The sequence below is a fragment of the Haemorhous mexicanus genome, chromosome 4 (assembly GCF_027477595.1).
Source record: "Haemorhous mexicanus isolate bHaeMex1 chromosome 4, bHaeMex1.pri, whole genome shotgun sequence".
Taxonomy (NCBI): domain Eukaryota; kingdom Metazoa; phylum Chordata; class Aves; order Passeriformes; family Fringillidae; genus Haemorhous; species Haemorhous mexicanus.
The window spans coordinates 66834434-66855226 of NC_082344.1; the positions used below are offsets into that span (position 1 = coordinate 66834434).

General features: G+C 42.8%; 1 protein-coding gene across 12 annotated transcripts in view; it reads right to left on the reverse strand.

Annotated features, from left to right (window-relative positions):
- Positions 1 to 20348, reverse strand: part of ABLIM2 (actin binding LIM protein family member 2) — a 131316-nt gene extending 110968 nt beyond the window's left edge. For all 12 annotated transcript variants that reach the window (XM_059845241.1, XM_059845240.1, XM_059845238.1 and 9 more), the window contains exon 1: positions 20250 to 20348. In XM_059845241.1, the coding sequence (XP_059701224.1) occupies positions 20250 to 20265 (16 nt within the window). In that variant the 5' untranslated portion in view covers positions 20266 to 20348. The remainder of the gene's footprint in view (positions 1 to 20249) is intronic.
- Positions 20349 to 20793: the final 445 nt, after the last annotated feature.

Consider the following 20793-nt stretch of genomic DNA (forward strand, 5'->3'; position numbering starts at 1 on the left):
AAGCAGCAACACCATCTGATAAAATCATGTCTTATGTGTAAAAAGAAAGATATTGTACAGCATTTTTCCCAGGTAATTTACAGAAATGCATTCCAGTGAAGGACAGATGAAAATCCAATGCCAAATTCCACACGAACCTCTCTCCCTTGATTTCAACAGGGTTGAAACACAAAGTGTCTTTATTGTGTCAAGTGAATAGCAGTGTGGTCAGGAGATCCTGAAGCACACTATTCCCCATCCAGCCACTGAAGCTGGTTAATGCCTCACACTCTACACAAAACATACAATTAATCTAAAATTGTAGCCAAGGCCTGGTGAACACGGAGAACCTTTATTCCCTCTGTCTCAAGAGAAGCCTTTATCTCTGTCCCTAACAGAGAAAAGCCTAGCAAGCCACTGCAATGTGGAGCTTGGCAGCCCCCTGGGCAGATGTAGGTCACTCCTCCTCCTCCCCCTCACAAGGGCAAGGAAACCAGGAGTTTCATCTGGCTGCAAGCTGCCCCAATTGCCAATAATCCCCCCAGTTTGGGTCTTTAATAACAACCTGCTAAGACAGCAGTGACGCAGCGCGCTGTCCCCTGACCTACATGCCACCGGAGCGAGACTTGGGCTGCTGGGCCATCACAGACACGGCTCTTCAAGGACCCAGCTCGGGCCATGACACGTTCCAGCACTCCCCTCCTTGCTGCCTGCCTGGCTCTGAGGCTGTTTGCCCTCATAGCACTCCCACCTCAAGCACTTCAGGCTCCCTTCCATCCCTCCACGGTTGCTCGTGTACAGGTTTGGTCTTCGCACCGACGGCTGCTCTTCGGGCTGTTGGCTTTGTGTAGAAGCAGGACAAATTGTGCATAGCCAAATCTGGAGGACCATGGGGTCCAGGGACATGTCCACACACAGCCAGCAAGGAGCCCAATAGGCACATGCAGCCCCACCAAACCCACACACAGTTTAAGAGCAGAGGACAAGCTATGGCCATGAAGTGATGGGCTCATCCAGAGCAGGACAATGCCCAATGACCAATTTACTTGCAACCATTTACTTCTAATTTAGCTCTAATTTCCCACAAATGCTCCTCCCTGACTACCCCTAGCATCTCATTTTCCCAACTTTAATCCTTCTCCTGGACATCTCCCTTCTCCTGGCCACACAGTTTCTTCAAATATTCCTTCCACCCTGTTGCTGGAGGAAGTGAGTCTCTCTTACTGTTTCCCAGGGCTGCGACACCTGGGAGCTCTGTTCACCCTTCCCCACTGCTGACCATCTACCAAAGGAGCATCAGAGCACAGTCTGGCACTGCTCTGCTCCCAGAGCAGAAAAAATAATGGTTTTAATTAAAGAGAAGCCCAATTTTAGTTTAATGCAACACACAGAAAGAACAAGTGATCCATGCTACCACAGCACATTTCCAGCATTTATTTCCAAACAAAGAGTCAGTCCAGATACTCCTGAAGTAAATGATGACTCAGATGGTAAATACCCTTTCTACCACATCCCACTTCTCTCTATCATTTGGAGTGACAGCCCTGCTCACACTGAATTAAAGAAGACAATTCTGCTTTGTAATGAATGAATCAACATTCCCTCCTGTATGACTTGTTTTTCTGCACTGCTAAGCACTATCATTATTGGACTTTAAAACTCCTTCATTTTAATAGTGTTTCTGTAGAAACAGGCCTGAATTTCAACAAGTTATTTTGCTTTTCGAGGTGCTCTCTTAAAATACAGATGTGATTGCAGCACTGAGTGAGGTACCTGAGAAAAACACAGCCTAATAAAGTTACACTGATCAAGCTGGAAGCAGTGAGTATTAATTTTATATTCAAAGCACAATATGCAACTCCATGAAAAGACTGATGGGTTCCTCAGGGTGTGAAAAATGATATGATGCAATTGAATTTTCTCAGCAATAGAGTTTCTTACATAAGAGCTAGGAAAAGGACATAGTAAGGGCTAACCTGTTAAATAAGCAGAGTACTAGGAACAATTCCTTAATGCAATCCAATCCCTACCACTGTAATAATTTTAGCTACAACTGTCACTGGGACTGTGGAAAATGTGACATCTTATGGAAATGCTTCTCTCTACTGACAACCAACTAGCTCACCCAACCAATGAGACCTTAGGTGCCAAAAGCAGAAAACTCTGAATTAGCCACCATGACTTGCAGAAATCCTTAATCTGACCTAGCTTCCAGATTCAAGTCATTCTGACAACATTTTTCATGCTGTCAATCACAAATCAGTTCCAACTCTTTGTGAGTCTATTAGTAACATTTGCTGTGTCACTCAGCATTAGAAATTCTGCTATCTCAATTTCAGTCCCTCTTCCAACGCTGAGCTGACATGGAGTTGAAAACTCAGGTGTGAATTTCAGTCTGGCACAGAACCACAAACTTCCACTTATGCTCCAAGCCATACAAGCTTGATGACCCCCAACATGTCACAGGTTCCCTGTCTGACACCCTGCTAGAGCCCAAGGCAGACAGGTTTTAATACCCTGCATTGCACCACTGAGTTGATAACAGCAATGCTTTTAGGCACATTCATATTTCCAGAGCACTGTGAGTAAGTCTAACACGACATCTTTTCCAATGGCAGCTGTACTCTTCAAAGGAACACGATTTCAGTTCTTCCCTCTATGTAAACATGAGCTTTATACAAACAGAGAGAACAGGTAACACTCCAGCCTTCCATTGTTTGCTAAAGCTTCCTGAAATGCTACTGCCAATAGCAATGCAAATTTTATCAGAAGAGTTAGTAACTCCCAAACAAAATCACTCACTGAGAACACTTTATATGAAACAATGTGCAAATATATTTTATTCAAAACAAAGATATAATATTTAATGGTTTAAGCATTTCTCTTGGGCAAAAATTAACAATATGTGGTATTGCATAATAAAAATGAAACATCTTTAATCTCTAGCTTTAAAATTAAGTACTGGAAGAAGAAATTCTCTTTCTGATTACTTTCAAAATGTTACAAACTCTTACTTCCAGATGCTGATTATGCAAGCTCAGGGTATAACCAAATACTAAATAAATGTGCAAACTGTATCTTTAATGTAGACTTATATCAAAACTTTACAGACTAAGTGAAAAACAAAGGAAGAAGAAGAAAAACAAAGAAAGAAGAACAAAGCTGCCTCTTTTAGGGGAAGATTTGTAAAACAATAGAAAACCCGTGCATACAAATACATTGCAACTGATGGCCAATACAGATGTGGTCCTGTGGAAAGAAAAGGACCAGGGGAAATGCAAACCCCAGCAACTACTACTTTTTTTTAATAAGAGAACAACAGCAGGTTTTCTAGAGTGGAGAAATAGCAGATCTCTGTCTTATCTTGGGCCCTGCTATTCACACAAAACAGGCCTTTCTTTGTATTATTTTCTGGAGAAAATGTAATTTTTCAAGGAATACCTGCTGTCAATTATTTGTCTTAACCAAAATAATCAAAAGTGCCCCAATGACTAGCTAACCATTTGAAAAAAAAAAAAGAGTAATACTGTGTCATTCTACAACTGTCATCTAAAACTACAGGATTTTGTTGGTAAATATTCTTTTTTCAAGATAGTGTCAAGGAGGTTTTCTATACACACAGCAATAATATTATCTTGATTTAGAAATACACCACTAACACGAGGCCATTCAGTATGGCTCTTCAGAAAACAGCTGAATCCCTGCACCTCTAATTCAAGAATATTTTCTGCTGCACTTGACAATTCGCTTCTTTTAAACTCTACTGAACTTTCTTTCCAACTGCAGGTCAAATCTGCCACATAATTCCTGCCTTCAGCCCCACTGCTGACAGTCTGCTAGGGTTATATCCATACAGGTGTAATCAACACTCATTTAAAAATTGGTTAGGTTAAATTTCAGCTGTGAGTTCCACTTAGCATCAGTAAGGGTAAATGAAAATTGCTGGAAGTCATCTTTTTGTCCTCCAGACAGCCCAAGTGCCCAACTCTCCAGCACGACAGCAGCAGCCCCCAAAGATGCTCCAGCAGACAGATTTCCCACTTCCATATTTGGTCTGTTAATAATTACCAGAAACTGGAAAAAGACAGAAAATAAACTCATTGTTATCCCTCTGAGATGGAGTTCTCCATTCATTTTGTATGTTCTCTTTCCAACCAGTGAGATTAGACTGGTACAAAGGTAGAATTATAACAATCACTTTAAAGTTAATTATTCTACTCACACATTTATTTTATGTAAAGCACAAATCCAAAACCTTTCAAACACACTCAGACCTACTCAAAAGCCTTAATACTTATATGTTAAACCTCAACTTTGGCACATTTCAATCCCTTTATTGGTTGTATGATTAGTTATGGACATAATTAGAAAATGTAATAAAATTTGCTTTTTTAAACTTTAAATTCCTCTATCTTAAATAAAAGCTTTTTTTTCTCATTATGTTTTGCTATCATTTTACAGACAGTTTTATACTACTGAGATTATACCTCTCCTATCTAGGAATTTCTTATATTTCTGACATTCACTCAAAAAGAAACTAACAGTCTCAAGATTCAACTTTAAATCAGAACACTATCTCAAAATTGTTCTAGCTGTACTAACAACATATTAAATTATAATGAGAAGCTGTATACTCTGCAGTGCAGCAAATCCACAGACTATTAGAAATTTATTCTCAGGTCAGCTGTACAAGAGATTAGATCTTTTAATTATCTGTCACAGAAGGGGAGTTAGGAGCCTCGAATCCATTCAGCTGTTCAGTTTGTGACCTGCAGAAATAAATCTGACCTCTTACAAAGCACATATAAGCACCACACCCACTCTGAGGCACAGCTATGGTTTTAAAATCCCCATGTAACTCTGGTATAACACTGTGCTTCAGAATAACTGAGCTTCCCCTGGAAATGTATGTGAGCCTGTGTTTTTTGGACGTGCTGCACAAGAGTCCCAGCAGCATTGTCTTGCTGTCCTGCTTTAGCTTTAAACGTAATTTTAATCATGCCAAAGTTAAGTTTAGCACTCCCACGTGCTATATTTAGAATCAGAATAATTTAGGTTGGAAGGCACCTCTGGAGGTCACTTAGTCCAGCCTCCTCCTCAGCACAGATCCCACTAGATCAGGTTGCCCAGGGCCTCGTCCTGTCCAAATCACAAACCTCCAAGGATGTAAGGCTGCCACTTTCCCTGCTCCAGTGCTTTACAGTCTTCCTGGGAATTTCGATTCCTCTTCTATTTAATCAGAACTTGCCATGTTGCAAGCTGCCATGGGGTTGAGCCCTGTCCTTCTGCCACACACCTCTGAGCAGAGCCTGGGTCCATCCTCTCTCCAGGCCAGCATGGGGACACTGATGCTCTCCCTCAGCCTCCCAAAGGAGCCTGGCTCCTGCAGACCCTCCTTGTACTCCAGCCTCTGCCCATCCAGCCTGTCCACAGCCCTGCTCCACTTCCTCCACTGCCAGGACCCTGCCATGACAGCAAAGCAGAGCTCTCTGAAATCCCTCTCTAACATAAACACCATCACAGCTGAGTGAGGACACAAATTTAAAGCGGGGTGATTAAAATGAGCCTTCCAAACCCATATTTTGTATCATTTGAAAGCTGACCCAGTGTCCAGTGCTCCTGAACACCTTTAACTCACAGCCAATCCAGGTTTTTTTTTTTCACACAGCCACCTTCCATCATAGTGCCATGTATCCTAAATAACAAACCAAAACTCTTCTATCTGGATCTGCCATAAAGGAGCTTGGAATGCCCTGAGGGGGGTGCCAATATTTCTCATCTGGACATATAGCTTTAGACCACTGGATTCTAGAATAATAGAAACTAATATTATACTCATGCTTAAATGGCTAAATAAATGCCTTTCTTTTAGATGTAAATGTCATCATTAATTTATTGTCCCACAGTGTTACCAGGCACAACAAATATGTAGATTTGCAGCAGCCTAACCCGAGGACTGACCCTACAGACCAAATACTGGATACACAGCGACATCAATGATCCCACCACCAAAAATTCACAGCAGAAGTAGAGCAGCAGTTTTTAAATCTATGCATGGAATAAACATATAAAGAAACCAAGGCAGCTTACAAAGTTACACATTTGACATTGCAATTCACCTTAGAAGTAGAGATTTTGTTGAGACAATAAATACCAATCCCACCTAACAATATATCCTCAGGATCACAGGCATTACTGCACAGGTATCCAGTTTCCAGCCTCTACACCCTGCCCAGGCTCCTTGCAATTTAAAGAACATGCAATGTGATTAACACTGCTAATCTGGCTGCACTGTGAATTTTGGCTGACTCTTCCATATGGGAGCTCTGGGAGTTTTGACTGCAATAGAAGAAGTATTGTTAAGCCCTCGAAGTTCTACCACAGCCTTGAAACACTTGTTGTTTTAAATTAAGTACCATCCCTCAGAGATATGTGACTGCACAGCAATCTGTTCTTTAGTTTTTTATTAGATTAATTTGGTTCTAGTTGTCATAGTTGCAGAAAAAGATTAGAAGTTTTTAACATTCTATAAAGTCTTCTCATCCCTTTCCAGTATGAACAACATAAATAAAATTCAAATGGTAAAAATGAGGCTCCAATTTCTGTTCCAGCTTATGATTATGGATGCCACTGCTTGTGATTTTTCCCTTAATGTTCTTGAGCACGAACATGGCCTAATTTATAGATCTCAGGAATATGCATAAGATTTTGGTTTCTGCTTGCATGCTCTCTAAATTTATACTATAGTATTTCTTAAAAAATATATGTTTTTATTTATTTTAAGTCCTAGAGATATACTATAATACCTTGCTTTGGAGAAAGAACACCAACCACATGAGTTTTGAAGGGACCTTCCCAGGGTGTTGGGAAGAGCTGATGGGACAGTTTCACTCACCAGTGTAGCCCCAAGGAATGGAAAAAACATTCAGGAAAAAAAAAAAAAAGAGAAAAAATAGTTCCACAATAAGTGATATTCCTCTTGGAAACAGCAGGAATGGCTCTTTGTCCCACTCCCTGATTTTATGGCTGTGGTGGGGGAAATGGGACCGTGGCGACAACACCCACAGCTGAGCACCTTGTACCCAACCAAGGCAGGGGCCAAAGGCAGCTCACCAACATGGCTGGTGCCAAGGGACCCAGAATTGGCCCCAAGCCCTCCAGCAGTCAGAGCAAATCCCGAGCTGCTGGATCCATCAGTGGATCTTTTGCTATAATACTTCACTTTCCAGCCCGTAGGCAACTGACAGAGCAGATGTCGCTGAAATGACTTAACGTATTAAGCTGCTATTTGTTTAATTCTGATGTGGAAAATGTGTCACACTCTAAATAGTTTAGTATGTTAATGTACCACTGCAGCAACCTACAGCAATCTTTATTCATTTTATTTTTGACTTATTGGCTATTATTTTACTTTAAATCATAATTAAAACCTGTTTTCTTGCTTCCTTTTAAGTGTACTTACTCTTAACTTCACCTCCAGTTTCCTCAAGCTGAACAAACAGAACTATTATCACAAATAAACATTTCATGTCCTAGGATATTTTATCTACAATTTATTTGCATTAAATTATATAAGACAGATGCAGATAAAACTTCCAGTATAATATATTCCATTAACAATCTGCAGCACAATAATTCATAAATGATGGGGCTCTGGGAGTTTAACTTTAGGGCATAATAGCTTGATTTCTGTGTCTGCATAAGAAAGCTGACCAAAGCTGTATTTGCAATGGGCCTCTGAATAATAGTATGAAAATCTGAGATCTAAATATTCTTATCTGAATCAAACTTTTTCAGAAAATATTCTTCAAAATTTTAATTCTCAGATCAGAGCAGATTTTAATAACTACAGAATGAAATTTTATTTCTTATATAAATACATAGTTCCTGATGCCTCAATGGCATGTACGTGGCAGTACAGCTAGTCTCAAACCTGAAGATTATTCATCTCAAAAACTTTTAAGGAATCAATCTTAGAATAATTTTTAAAACATTATGATGAGCAGTACAAATAAGGAATTCCAAGCTGTAAAGATGAGCGCTGCACCTTTCAAACTGAAGGAGCAATAGGAAGTCTACTGAACTTTCAGTGCATTCACAAGAGATGTGCAGAGCCTTATTAGCCTGACAAACTCTAAGCATGTATCAGTAAAAATAATCCTCTTGCATGTAGCTGCAGCCCTTTGATAAGTCAGCACCCCTTGCATTAGCACTTCTGGTTTCTTGAGGCATGAGTAAGACACATTTAGCTTGCCAGGGCCTTACCCTGGTGATTTGGGTTAGGCACTGTGACTGTGACAGGCCTTTCCTACAGGCACTGCAGGGCTGGCTGCTGCTTCAGCAGCAGGGTCATGTCAACAGCTCTGCAAAGAACCCTCATGAACCTCTTAAACTGTAATGTAAAATCAAAATTGTGGAGTGCACTTTTAAAAACACAGCTTCTGAAACATGTTTTTGTGCTTGTGAACCCAGTTAAAGGATAATGTTGTATGACACTGAGGAATTCCTGCAAAGAAACACTTGTCTGCACTTTTCTGTTCAGCAGGCTCATCTGACTTGGTGGGCAGACAGCCACTCCTCACTGGGACTGCAATGGCCCATTGCACAAGGGGTGCAGGCACAACCCACTGTGAGACACCTCTGGAACACAGGCCAGAGGTGTCAAAAGGGTTCTAACAACAAAAAAAGCTGGAAGGAGTGTGTTCAGCAACAGTTCTTCACAACCACCCTGTGCTGGTCCCCAGCAGGCACCTCCAGCGTGGCCTGTCTGCTCCACCTCTGCTTGGAATAGTTCCCATCATGCATACGCCTTTCCCCCAACAATGAAATTATACCAGCAGTGACACTCTTCTGCAATGATGGAATGATCAAAGCCTGCTGACAAAGAGATGAACACAGGAATCTGGTGCTTCCAAACAGAGCAACAGGACACAACCAACGCGGTGCACTCTGGCCAGATTTTTTTACGATGGCCTCAGTTGTCTCAATGTCTTTTGAAGAGGAGTGCCAGGTGTGGATTGGAGCAGGTAACCTTTATCTAGACAATCATACTCAGCAAAGAAGCTTGACTCAGTACCAGCCCCCAGAGCTGAAATAACCCTCACCCCAACAACTCAGCTTTCAGGTCGCTGGGGGATACAAAAGCTGACACGTGCTATCAGTGTGACCGGGAATGGATCACAAATATTGTCTAACCTACCTACTGAATCCATGTGATTGTAACTGATGAAAGCTGCAGAAATTGAAAAACTGGAAAGCTGTCTCAGACCCCAGCTTCCCTACCTAGCTGGGAAAGGGAGATGGGTGAGCACAGAGAAACCTGGAGCTTTTCCACTTTGCTGTGCTTATCCATAACAATGGATTCCTTTGGGGGAATATTAACTTAAGCCTGTCTCTAGGGGAGAAAGCTGCACGTTATCTCTTTGCCTCCTTATGCCACCTTTAAAGAGCTTTAAAGAACTGGCAAGTGACAGTGACAGCTGCTGGCAGGGGAGTGCTGGGACAAGCTGCACAGATTCCTTGGTGGGGCTGCACGCTCAAGGCTTGGGTGCCAGCACATGCTGCCTTTTCCTACCATGTAAAAATAAAAATTTTTTAAAAAAAAATTAAAAAAATAAATTCCAGGGTTAGGTTCTAAGGATTTTTTTTAAAGTATTTTACATGTGAAGTTTTTTCTGATGACATCAGCTGCAATCTTGGTTGTTTTTTGAAATGAAATCTCCTCATGGATATGATCCAGAGAGAAACAAAAATCAAGGGCAGGAATATTTAGGCTGCCGGGGCATGGAGTTAGCAGCAGGAAACTGGCTTTGTTACAGTTAGGTTTCTCAAGCCCAACTCTTCCCTCCCTTCTTGAGGCACTGGACAAGCTAGGGACCAGGTATTATTTTCAAAACTTAGGGGAAGATGGCAAACAAATTAACCTTTCAATTTCCACTCTTACATCTATAGACAAATGTCAGCCACTCATGCCAATGCCAAAAATAACCCAAAATGTATTAAGTCTTACACATGTAAAGTCAGAGTGACCTAACAGAAGGAACATTTAATTCAGACTTTGGTATTTCAGACTCTTCTTCTCTTGACTAATCCTACCCAACACAAGTCACAAATCTCTTCTCATTTCTGCGTGCACAAGCAAATCCCCTCCTCCTGTGAGAGCTCTGCAGTCAATTGACAAAAAACACTATTAGAAATCTAAACATATTTACAAAAAAAAGAGCACCAACATACCATAATGAAATTCTACCAAAAAGAAACTCTGACATCAGAGAACATCATACATCCTACCAAAAAAGGAAGGGGTTCCTGCAAAATATGGCAAAATTTTCCTAAAGATAAGATGTTATCTTTTAGTTTGAGATTAAAAATAGTATAACTGTTTACCTATGACACAAAGCCAGAGACAACATCTCCTCCCAATAGTTTACAAACTATATAAACTGCAGTCGGAAAAAAATACAGGGAATTTTAATATAACAGCAATTATTGTAATAATTACATTATTTGTATTTAAAAGTTTTCCAGTCATTTATTGCATTATTGCTTTCTTTAAGCCATACCATTTCAGGATGCTTACAAAGACGTATGCAATAAAAGTGGAAATAAATTGATGAAAAGAGATTTTAACACTGACAGTGAGATTCAAGAGCCATGTTGGGAGCAGCCTAGAGACAGGAAGGAGTGGAACACATAGGTGATTTGTTTATTTGTTTGTGATTTGTTTAAACCATTTTGTCCAATGGATTTGTGGATGTGCAGCTCCTACTGCCCACCCAAAGTGCTCACTCCCCACTGCTCCAGAGCTGCCAAGATGAAATGCCAGTTAGCCTATGACCAGTCTGGCTCTTTAGTAAGCATTCATTCTTCATGGTACCATAATATCAGTGCAGTGGAAATAATGTCCATGTAATACTTTTTTCCCACAACACAGTTACAATGATTTCCCTAGAAAATTTATAGGGGTTATCTAAATTTCAGTCCTTTGCCTTCCAGCACAGGAGACATGATCTGCCTTCCAGATCCACAGCCCAGAGCCACAAGGCAAGCTAAGGGTAGGAATCTCCCTTGAAAATGTCAAGGTTTGTTGTTTACCCACTGCTAAGGTCTCTCTAAGCAACAATGGATGTGCAACTCCTTAAAACAGATTCACAAGTTCACAAAGGGAAAAAAGAAAATTATTTTTTTATTACAAAAACATAAACCAGTACAGCATTTTCTAAGCATGCAGTGTAACTGGCACAGAAATGGACTATCAGGAGAAGTGATATGTTCAATACCTTTTATTGTCTTGAAAGAACACACTTCTGCTTTTGCAAGCAACTCACTATTGGGATATATGGGTGAAAACAACCACTTATACAGAAAAGTAGGAGAGGATTAGATGGTTTAGCAACTGAATTTGACCCATAATTTAGGCAGTGTTGTCTCAAAAATAGTTTATGCAAGTAACTAGAATTAAAGATGGAATGCAGAACTGAAATATTTGTGCTTTTTGATGCCCATGGTGCAAACAGCTATACTGAAAGCATCCATCACTGTAATAAATACATAATCAATGACCATACAAAACATATACGATGGCAAAATTACCAGGATGGAAAGTGGGACTGCCTGCAATATACAGGATTTCTATATATTTCCAAAAATACTATTTACCCTTGTATTTAGAAAGGGCCTGAGAAGCTTCATCTTTCTAATTCTTAGCAGGACAGGTAAATCGAGCATCCAACCAACATTATGGCAGCTTCTGACAGCTTCAGTTTAACAGCCAGGCTTCTCCTGCCAACTTAAATTTGCAGCTCGTGCTGCTTTCTAAAATAGGCACTACTATGGCACGCTTCTAGATCTGTGTAGACCTTATGTGCTTCAGAGACAAGACACAGAAAGCTCAGCCGAGCATTTCCTCAGAGCTGGCAGCACTCCCCTAACATCAATCTCATCAACTTCACAGGACACAGCCTGAGTTGTTCCCATCAAAAGTCAGCTTTGACCTTGGGAAAAAACTCAGGCATATCACAAGTTAAAATTACAGATCCATGGAAAGAAATGCAAAACGTGCCCATTGCTTCAGCAGCTTTTCTGAAAATGCATCACATGACTTCAGACCAGAAATTTGATTTAACCCCAAAGTTTAGCAGTAACAGAAGTTAAGGGTTCCCAGCACAACTGAGGCTTTAGTCTTAGGTCAAATCCTATTAATAATATAGACAACCAAATCTGCAGCAATGTCAGTGGGTGGCTCTGTTAAGATATAAATAGAACTTTGTTAAGCTGACTTTATGCATTTAATGAAATTTAGGCCACACTACCAAAAAGAAGCTAAAATTCATCATCTGAGGCGATGATCCCTTAGTACCATCTTGAAAAACACACAAGACCAAGATGGACTCAGCCACTGTCATCGTTAGCTCCCAGGTCAGGACAATGGGCACAGCTGGAAACAAGCCACTGGGCCACACAAGCACTCAATCCAAGCTGGACAGTCTAATGATCTGAACTAATGACAATAAATGTCAGCAAACTGAAACACATTCTATTGTGTTTTATCATTACTAAAAGTCCCATGGCTCATACAGACGTAAAGAAGATGCTAGAAAAGCTTTGGTTATGCTCTCACTGACAACACATTGAGGCAATCTGTGAGATGCTTGTCACCTCAGTTTGGTACCATGAAAACCTGTGGCTGTTAGAACAAAGATGCTGAAATGATTGCACCTAATTCTGTACAAAGACACATAAATAAATGCCCTAGTTTCAGAGATAAAACACTGCAGTTCACAGTGATGGGTGATGATAATTAAAACTTCCCAAAGTCTCAGCAGCGGAGAAGCCAGATTTTCACACCGAATTCCATGTCCCAGTTGAGAGGCTCTGCAGCTGCACATACATAACCCCAGGACAGGTCTGCATCTTTAGGCAATTGTTCAAGAGATGTGTGATACATAAACCCTGTTTCTCCACGGGGGCTGCTTCAGGAAAGCTTACCCGTGTTCATACACGCAGCTGACACTAACTTTTCTCCAATTTTCCAAGGCAGGAATGAGGCATCAAAACATGTCCAGGAAGATTGGTTGGTAAATGGCCACACAAAACATTCAAGATTAATCTGCCTGTGGATCTCTGTAGCAGCACAACAGATGCTCAGCAGTCATGGTTAAGGACAGTTTCAAATACCCACCAAAAACTTTGGACCAGATGCCCAGAGATCCAGCTGACTGCAAGCCCATCTTCAGTTTGGCAAATGCTGGAGCAACCTGGCCTATTAAATTTTGAAAATCTCAGAGGCTGGAGATTTCACAGCCCCTCTGCTACCCTTCTTGGCTCCCTCCTGGGTTCAAGCACTATCACTGGGATTTCACTTTTCCTTACAATCAGCATGAACTCCTCCTGCTACTCCTGACTGTTGCTTCTTGCCCTTTTTCTATGTCTTTATGAGAGAAGTTTGGCTTCATCTCCCCTTCACCCACCCATCAAGGGGGCTGAAAAACACAATTCAATTCCCCTCTGTCTTTTCTTTTCTTCTGCAGGTGGATCCAGAGCAGAGCTCTCCGTGCCCTCTCCCTGGCTGCCACACTCTCAAGAGAAGCACACAGCAGCTCTCCCCATCATGCTCACTGCACCAATCCTGGTAGGTCCACTCTGCTGACAAAGTGGGTGGGAACATCACAGCTCAGTTACACTATTAGTCATGGAAAGGTCAGTGCAAAACAACTCTCCTCCCTTATCACCAGTACTTACCCATCACCTGCACCCAGGAATGTTTCTGTCACTGCCTGAAGCCAGCAGCAGAGCACAGGGTTGAGTTTGGTCTGAGCAGGGCCGGAGCTGCCAAGCAAACCCAGGCTCAGAGCACAGGCAAAGCCCTGGCTTGGCAAGCCTGACTTACAGCCAGGTTGACAGACAGCAGAACAGAGAGCATATGTGCAAGTCACAGGGGTGAGGAGCCAGGGCTGGTGCCAGACACCCACGGCACAGACATACGCAGTCCCAGCTGCTCCCGTGTGTGCCCCAGCTAAGGCCTTGGGCTGCAAACCCTTTTCCATTCCCATCTTCCTCTCATCAAGGGCAATATTGGCAACACAGCCCTTTCTATGGTTTCCTTTGCTATCAGTACACAATTGTATAAGTGACCTTAAAGATTAGATCCTCTGCACCTGTGTTGCATCTAAAACTGTAACCAGGTGATTGCCTTCATGCTGCTGGTATTGCAAAGCCAAAGGAAACACCACAGAAAACCCTACAAGACCCCATAAAGCCAAACTTCCCAGCTGAACTCAGTCAAATATCCCCAGTGGGGCCTTACAAGGTAAAGAACAGAAAAGCCTATTTGAATTGCAGGTCCCAGATGAGTTTGCAATACCAACAGCAACAGGAAAAGAGAGGGGAAGAACTTGTAAACAGAGCAAGGCATATGAAGGTAACTGAGACAAAAACAAATAGGAAAGTGTAAAAGTATTTTTCGTGACTTCTAGGGCATTCACATTATTTTAAACTGCAAAATTTACAGCAGTCTAGGATTTATAAATGTACCTCAGTAAATTTTTCTTGACAGAGGTAAAAATAAGTCAAGGAAAAAACCAAAGTGGTCTCTGATCAAGAGCTCTCCAAATGAATCCTTGCATACAAGGCTGCCCATTCATTCAGTCCCACTCAGAGCTGCTCAGCAGAGAAGATCCCAGTATATATTTAGACATCAACTAGTAAACTGCCTTGTGAATCACTTCTGAAATTCCCTTTATCCTAAGTCACATACTCTATGTCATATAATCTCTAAGTCATATACTTAGGAGGAGAAGGAAGTATATGACCTATTTTTTAAAGTGACAAAAGCTTTTGCCTGACACTTCAGCAGAACAGGTTCTGTGGCTTGTTCTTCATATGATATGCATCAAACTTTAACTCTTACTTCACCATGAATTTTACCATGTAAGCAGTATGGCAGCAATTCAATCTTACTTTGCCACTGCCTGAAATAGACTTGAAGGAACACAACTACTGCATGCTTACACCATACCCAGCTATTTCACTCCATAAACCAGTACAGGTGAGGGATTTTTTCCCCCACTGAAGCACAAATGAACTTGGCAAAAGGGAAGAGGTAGAACCACATTTCATCCTCCTCTAAAGTATCACAGTGCCTCATGCTAGAAATGAACTGACAGAAGAGATACTTGAAAACTTCCCAAGGAACTGGATGCTGTATTTGTGAGCAGCTACTATGCAGTAACAACCAAGATTACACATTTGCTCTTCATATCCACCATGAGGAGCAACTGCAATCTGTTACTGTTTTACAATGACAGCATTACTTAGACCTAAAAATAACAGTTTCTAAGTTGGAAAAAACCAACTTGCAATTAAGAACATTAAAGTATTTTCAAAGCATCACTAGTGATCTCCTGCAATTTAGGAATTTGTATTTTTCATGGCCAACTGCATTTAGACTTTGTTTTCTTTTATCTACAGATCAAGAAACTTGTCCTATAAGATCAGGAGATTCTTCAAAATATAGTTAATGATCAATTTAACTAACGCCAGTAGAAGGATTTGATTTTAAAGAGAAAGAGAAAAAAAAATGGCTCCTAAAGCTACAGAAATATTCACTGAACAAAGTTTTTATTCATCTCACATTTCTTATCTGAAATGGAAAAATAAGTAACCACGCTTCATGCAAAACAATACTCCATCTAGATTTCAGAGCACGAACATCAACTAATAAGCTGTGAAAAAAAACATTCCAACCTTTCAGATGGGAACAGTTATGGACCTTGACACACTGCTAATGGATCTTGACACAGGGAATAATATAAATTCAGCAATGTTTGCCTTAAGGTTATATTTAAGGTTGCAGAGAGCAAGCCAGCAAATTGCCCAATAATCTCCAAGGCCCATGCACCACCCTCCACCTGATGCTGGGCCTGTGCAGAGACCCAGCTGTGCTGCCTGGGCCCCCTTTCATCCTGGCACTTACAGAGCTCTCTTTCTAACAGCCACATGCAGCACAAGCCCTTTTAGCACAACTATGTTTAATTCTTTATTGGGAGTGCTGGGTGCTTGGTTGGAAAACCCAAGGTCCAAAGGTGAGTTTATGGTACCAGCAAACCCCTACAGGACTGGAAGATGCAGCATGAGCTTCCAATTAACAGTAGTCAGGAAAGAGGAGTTTCCACTGCTAAAGCCATAATTTGTAGACAGGAATTGTTTTTCAAATTGAGCAGAACTAAAATTAGGATTTCTTCACTCCTCCTTGAATGTTGGCCATCCTATAGCACAGAAGAAGAGAGATAAAAGCAGCCATGCTTGTATTTTTCAATTTTCTCTACATTTCTTAGACCTCTGTGTTTTTATGTCAAAGATAATTCTTGGTGATTAACTGAATATGCAATAATGTGCTGAGGAACAAAAGTGAAAGCATACTGCTTGTACATTGTACTGCAGGGGCAGTCAGAAGGGAACAGATACCAGCCCAGAAGGGTGCTCAGTACTGGGCAGGTGCTGCACTGAAAACAGGCAAGTGAGCAAGAAGAAGGCCTCACTCAGAAAGCCAAATGTCTGGATTTTGTTAAGCAGAACTATCCACCTTTCCAGAGATGGGCTGCAGCACTCAGGCAGCATGTGAAGGCCACCAGGAGACAGGATGTCCTGCAGTCAGGAGTTACCAGCTGATGTGACCACCTGAAAATCTCTTCTAACCTACTTCACCCTCTCCTAACTGGGCTATATGTTTCCACCATCCAAGAACATGCTGCCATTTAAAAGATACATGCACTGAGCTGAAATAATTTTTTTAAGAGCTGTAAAGAATCCTCCAAAACCTTAACAAATCCCAAGACACAGTTTCCTGATTTTTACAGTCTAAGAAATTAAATAGTGTCTTTGCAATTCAGCCTCAGAGGAAGAAAATACCATCAGGCAATACAGGTCGTTGGGGTTTTTTCAGGGAAACCTGGCTAAAATGGCAATGAAATTAAGGAGCTCTACTCTTGTTTAATTATGAAACATGTAGGATTGCATTTTATAAGGTGAATACGTTCATTAGCAGGCAAACTCCAAAGCAAGCTGACCTTCTGGTGCTCCTGTCCAGTAATTCAATGCTCTTTTACCAGTGCTCAGAAAAAAGGGCTGAAAGAAAAATGCTGTATCTAAGTCTAAAATAGTCTGAAACAATCATAACTTTTGTCTCTAGGGAGGATTCTTATCAGCATAGTTGCATGTGAACTCTGAAAAGGAATTAATCATCTCCAAGCCGAGCTGGACCCTGTGTGACCAACCTGAGTAGCCTCTTTTGTAACCAGAGCCACTACATTCCTGCTCCATTTGGGCTGTGACACTCCATTAGCTGTTCTCTGATCCATGCAATCAAATTGCCCCTTTAATATAATAGTTTAAAGACTAAATAGCTGTGTGAATTTGTGTCATGACATTTAATTTAATCTAATCTAAGATAACTCACCTAGTATGTAATTAGCTCTGTGATTCTCTTTTTGCACTTAAATAATAGACATCATGTTACCCTATTTCTGGGAATTGAGGAGAACCTCATTTTCACAATCTCAAATATTTAACCTATTCTGTTCTTCTTGCTATGGTTTCAAGATAGCAAAGAACTTAATTATTAGACTGAAAACCATATTATAAATTGTTAAAAGTACCATTAGTATCCTAAAAGCACAACTATTTCATGAAATTCTCCTAGGTATAAAAAGAAGTGAATAGGCTTTTTCTTAGAAATAGTTTCAGCCAAGACCAATTGTAAGTATATAGAAGGCAGCTGAGGAAAATCATGTGTGGAAAAATCTAATTACAACACATGTAATGATGCATCTGAGCTGTGTCTTACTATACCAGATGATCATATGCTTTCTAGATTTAAAATTATAGCATGAGTATGCAGCCCATTCTTCAGGGCAATGGCTCAATGCATGTACTATTGAACCATTTAAAATTGTATTACCTTTATCAATATCTTACAAACTACATCACCTTTACCAAATAAAAGCATTTAGCTTATCTAATGCCAAATGTTATGGCTAAAGTGGCAAAGCAGTGTCACAGCACTGCCTGAAACCCTCTTGATGTGCTGCCTTGGTGCAAGAGAGGACACAGACTGAGCAAAAGTTTCTGGAGTAATAAGGCTGATCCACAACTGCTTGCTCCATCTCAAGAGTAAAAGAAATATTGGGGATTTGTCCTAGATTACCAAACCATGCAGCAATTCATTGGAGCTTGTGTGGGGCTGATTTTAACACCCCACTGCACCCTTGTTTTCTTTGCAGAACCAGAAATATATTTGTGTTAGAGTAAACAGCAAACTTTGAATTAAAGCCTTTCCATAGTAATTTTGGTGGAAATCTTTTGGGAACAGCAATTTTAAACAAACCGTGCCACTGAAATTGTTGTACAATACTTGACCCATCAATGTTAATGGAAAATTTCCATTGATTTCACTGAGTAGATATGGGCTCCTCACATTTAATTTATCATGAGAATTGATTGCAGGTTGTTTACATAGCCCACACAGACACAAAAAATCAAAATCTGGAAAGATCAAAGCTAACCCTATACTTAAAAGCAAAACTCCTAAAACTGCCAGTTATTCTTTCAAATGAGACCTAAGAACTCTCAGGGTTTTTTTCCACTCTCTTTTTTCCCAGGATGTTATTTTTATCTTGGCACTGATCTTTTTTGCTATTTAATTTACACCGTGTTTGGAGCAATTACTGAGATAGAATTGTGTCAAGTCTCCTCTGCACTAACTTTACTACTGGGTTTATAACTTCGGACTCTATTTATTGACATTTAAAATATTATAGAGAAAAAAATTTAGACTCTAATATTTCCTCTACCAGGCTCACTTCTACCGCCATAAAATTTAAACATTTCTCAGTACTTCACATTCTTCAGTTCAACATTACAGCCAGGCGACCGAGGAGAGGATTCCGTCCCGGCATTTCACCAGGGCCAAAGGAGATGTTACCATCCCTGTTAACTATCCCGATGCTCTTTAAAGACAGGAAACGGACTTGGGATTTCTATCGTAGTTCAAACACCCTGCAACACATGCTTTGCTCTCACCTGCACACCTGCCTTGGCCTGGGCACTTCCACAGAGAGGACCAGCACTACGTGTTTCACCCACAGACGTGAGGACGTGGACAATCAGCACCCATGAAAGCACTTACACCACCAACAAACATGAGGAAATGCCAGACTAGGCTTTCAGCTGCAATCTGCAGCAGGTGCCTGACCCCAGGTCACTCACTGTCCTAACCGGGAGCTCGTTCTCCTCTCTGTTTGCTCCCCTTTGGCTCGGTGCGAGGATGTGGTATGATTAAGCATGTTGACATACAGAGTCACCACATAATTGTAGCTATTCAGCCTCTCCCTGTTGTTGTGGTAGAGCGTATATTTAGCACTACAGTTACCCTCACAAACGAAATACACAGCCACCACCCACAGTCCCCTCTCCTCTGTGCACAACCCTGCATTTGCCTTAAGGACTGTAATATTTTGCAATCAGCTGTGCTCTGAAGTAACCACCCCCCGCCGACACACAACGCAAATGAATGCTGAATCGCTTAAAAAATACAGTTCCAAGTCAGTTCTCAAATCCTGCACGTATCACAAGATAAATTAGTTTTGTATTGCCCTAAGCAACTGGATTCCTCCGGGCGGCAATCCTAGCTTGGGCTCCGTGGCACATCCCTAATATCCACCTTCTCTACCACCACAATATCTCGGCCAGCAAAAAAGGCCGGCTTTTAATCCGAATATCCCCGTCTGAAAAGCTGTGTGCTTCCACCCGGGATGCCGGGGCGCCAGCTGATGCCGCCCGCACCGCACCTCGGCTGCGGCGCCGGCGAGACGCCCGAGCCGCTGGGTACCAGCAGGGGATGGACCCAGGGCGGCCCGGCCGCGGCCGCTCCAGCCCGTCCTGCGGGCTCCGGCCGGGGCTGCGGGGGACGCCCGGGGCGGGGGCGGCTCCGCCGGAGCCCCGCGCTGGGTCCCGCCGCCCGCTCCGCGCCGGGTCCGCAGCCCCTCCCGCCCGGCAGCGCCCGAGGCTCCGGCAGCGCCCGAGGCTGCGGCAGCTCCCCCCGCGACAGGCGCACACACAGATTCTCGTATTTTCGGGTAGCTTTAGGTGAGCAATTTTTATCTGGCTGCCGCTCCCCGCACCCCGTGCTGCAATGAGACGGACCCGAGCTGAGCAGCGGCAAAGATGCCCCGAAACATCGGGGGTCCCGACCACCCCCCCCACCGCCCGCCTACCTGTGCCGGTGCTCATGGCGCTCCCGCCGCCGCCGCTGCCGCCCGTCACCGCGCCCCGCTGGCGGCTCCGGCTCCAGCTCCGTCCCCGCCCGCCGCGCAGCGGGGCCGCGCCGCGCTCCGCCCCCGCCGCCAGGTGCCGGCACCCGCAGTCCCGCCGCGGCTCGGCTCGGCTCGGCTCGGCACGGCACGGCACCTTGGGAAGTGTAGGCAGCCCCGCGCCGCCGCCCGCGGACTACATCCCCCTCTGTGCCTTGCTGCGGCCGGGGGCGGCTCCGGCCTCGCCGCTGCTGCGGGCAGAGCTGCTGCAGCACCCCCGCCCCGCAGGAACTTCACCCCAGGTCTCGGCCGGAGCCGCAGCCCGCTCCCACCTGCCGGCAGCCACCGCTCCGTCCGGCCTCCCTCGCCCTGCGGCTGAGATCTTCCTCTGCATTTTCCTGTCCCGCGGGTGCTGGGCTCGTACAATGAGGTGCACAGGTGCTCCGGCGTGTCCCCGAAGCGCCCGGGCAGTGACCCTGAGGATGCTTGCGCTGTTGCCCAGCGCAGC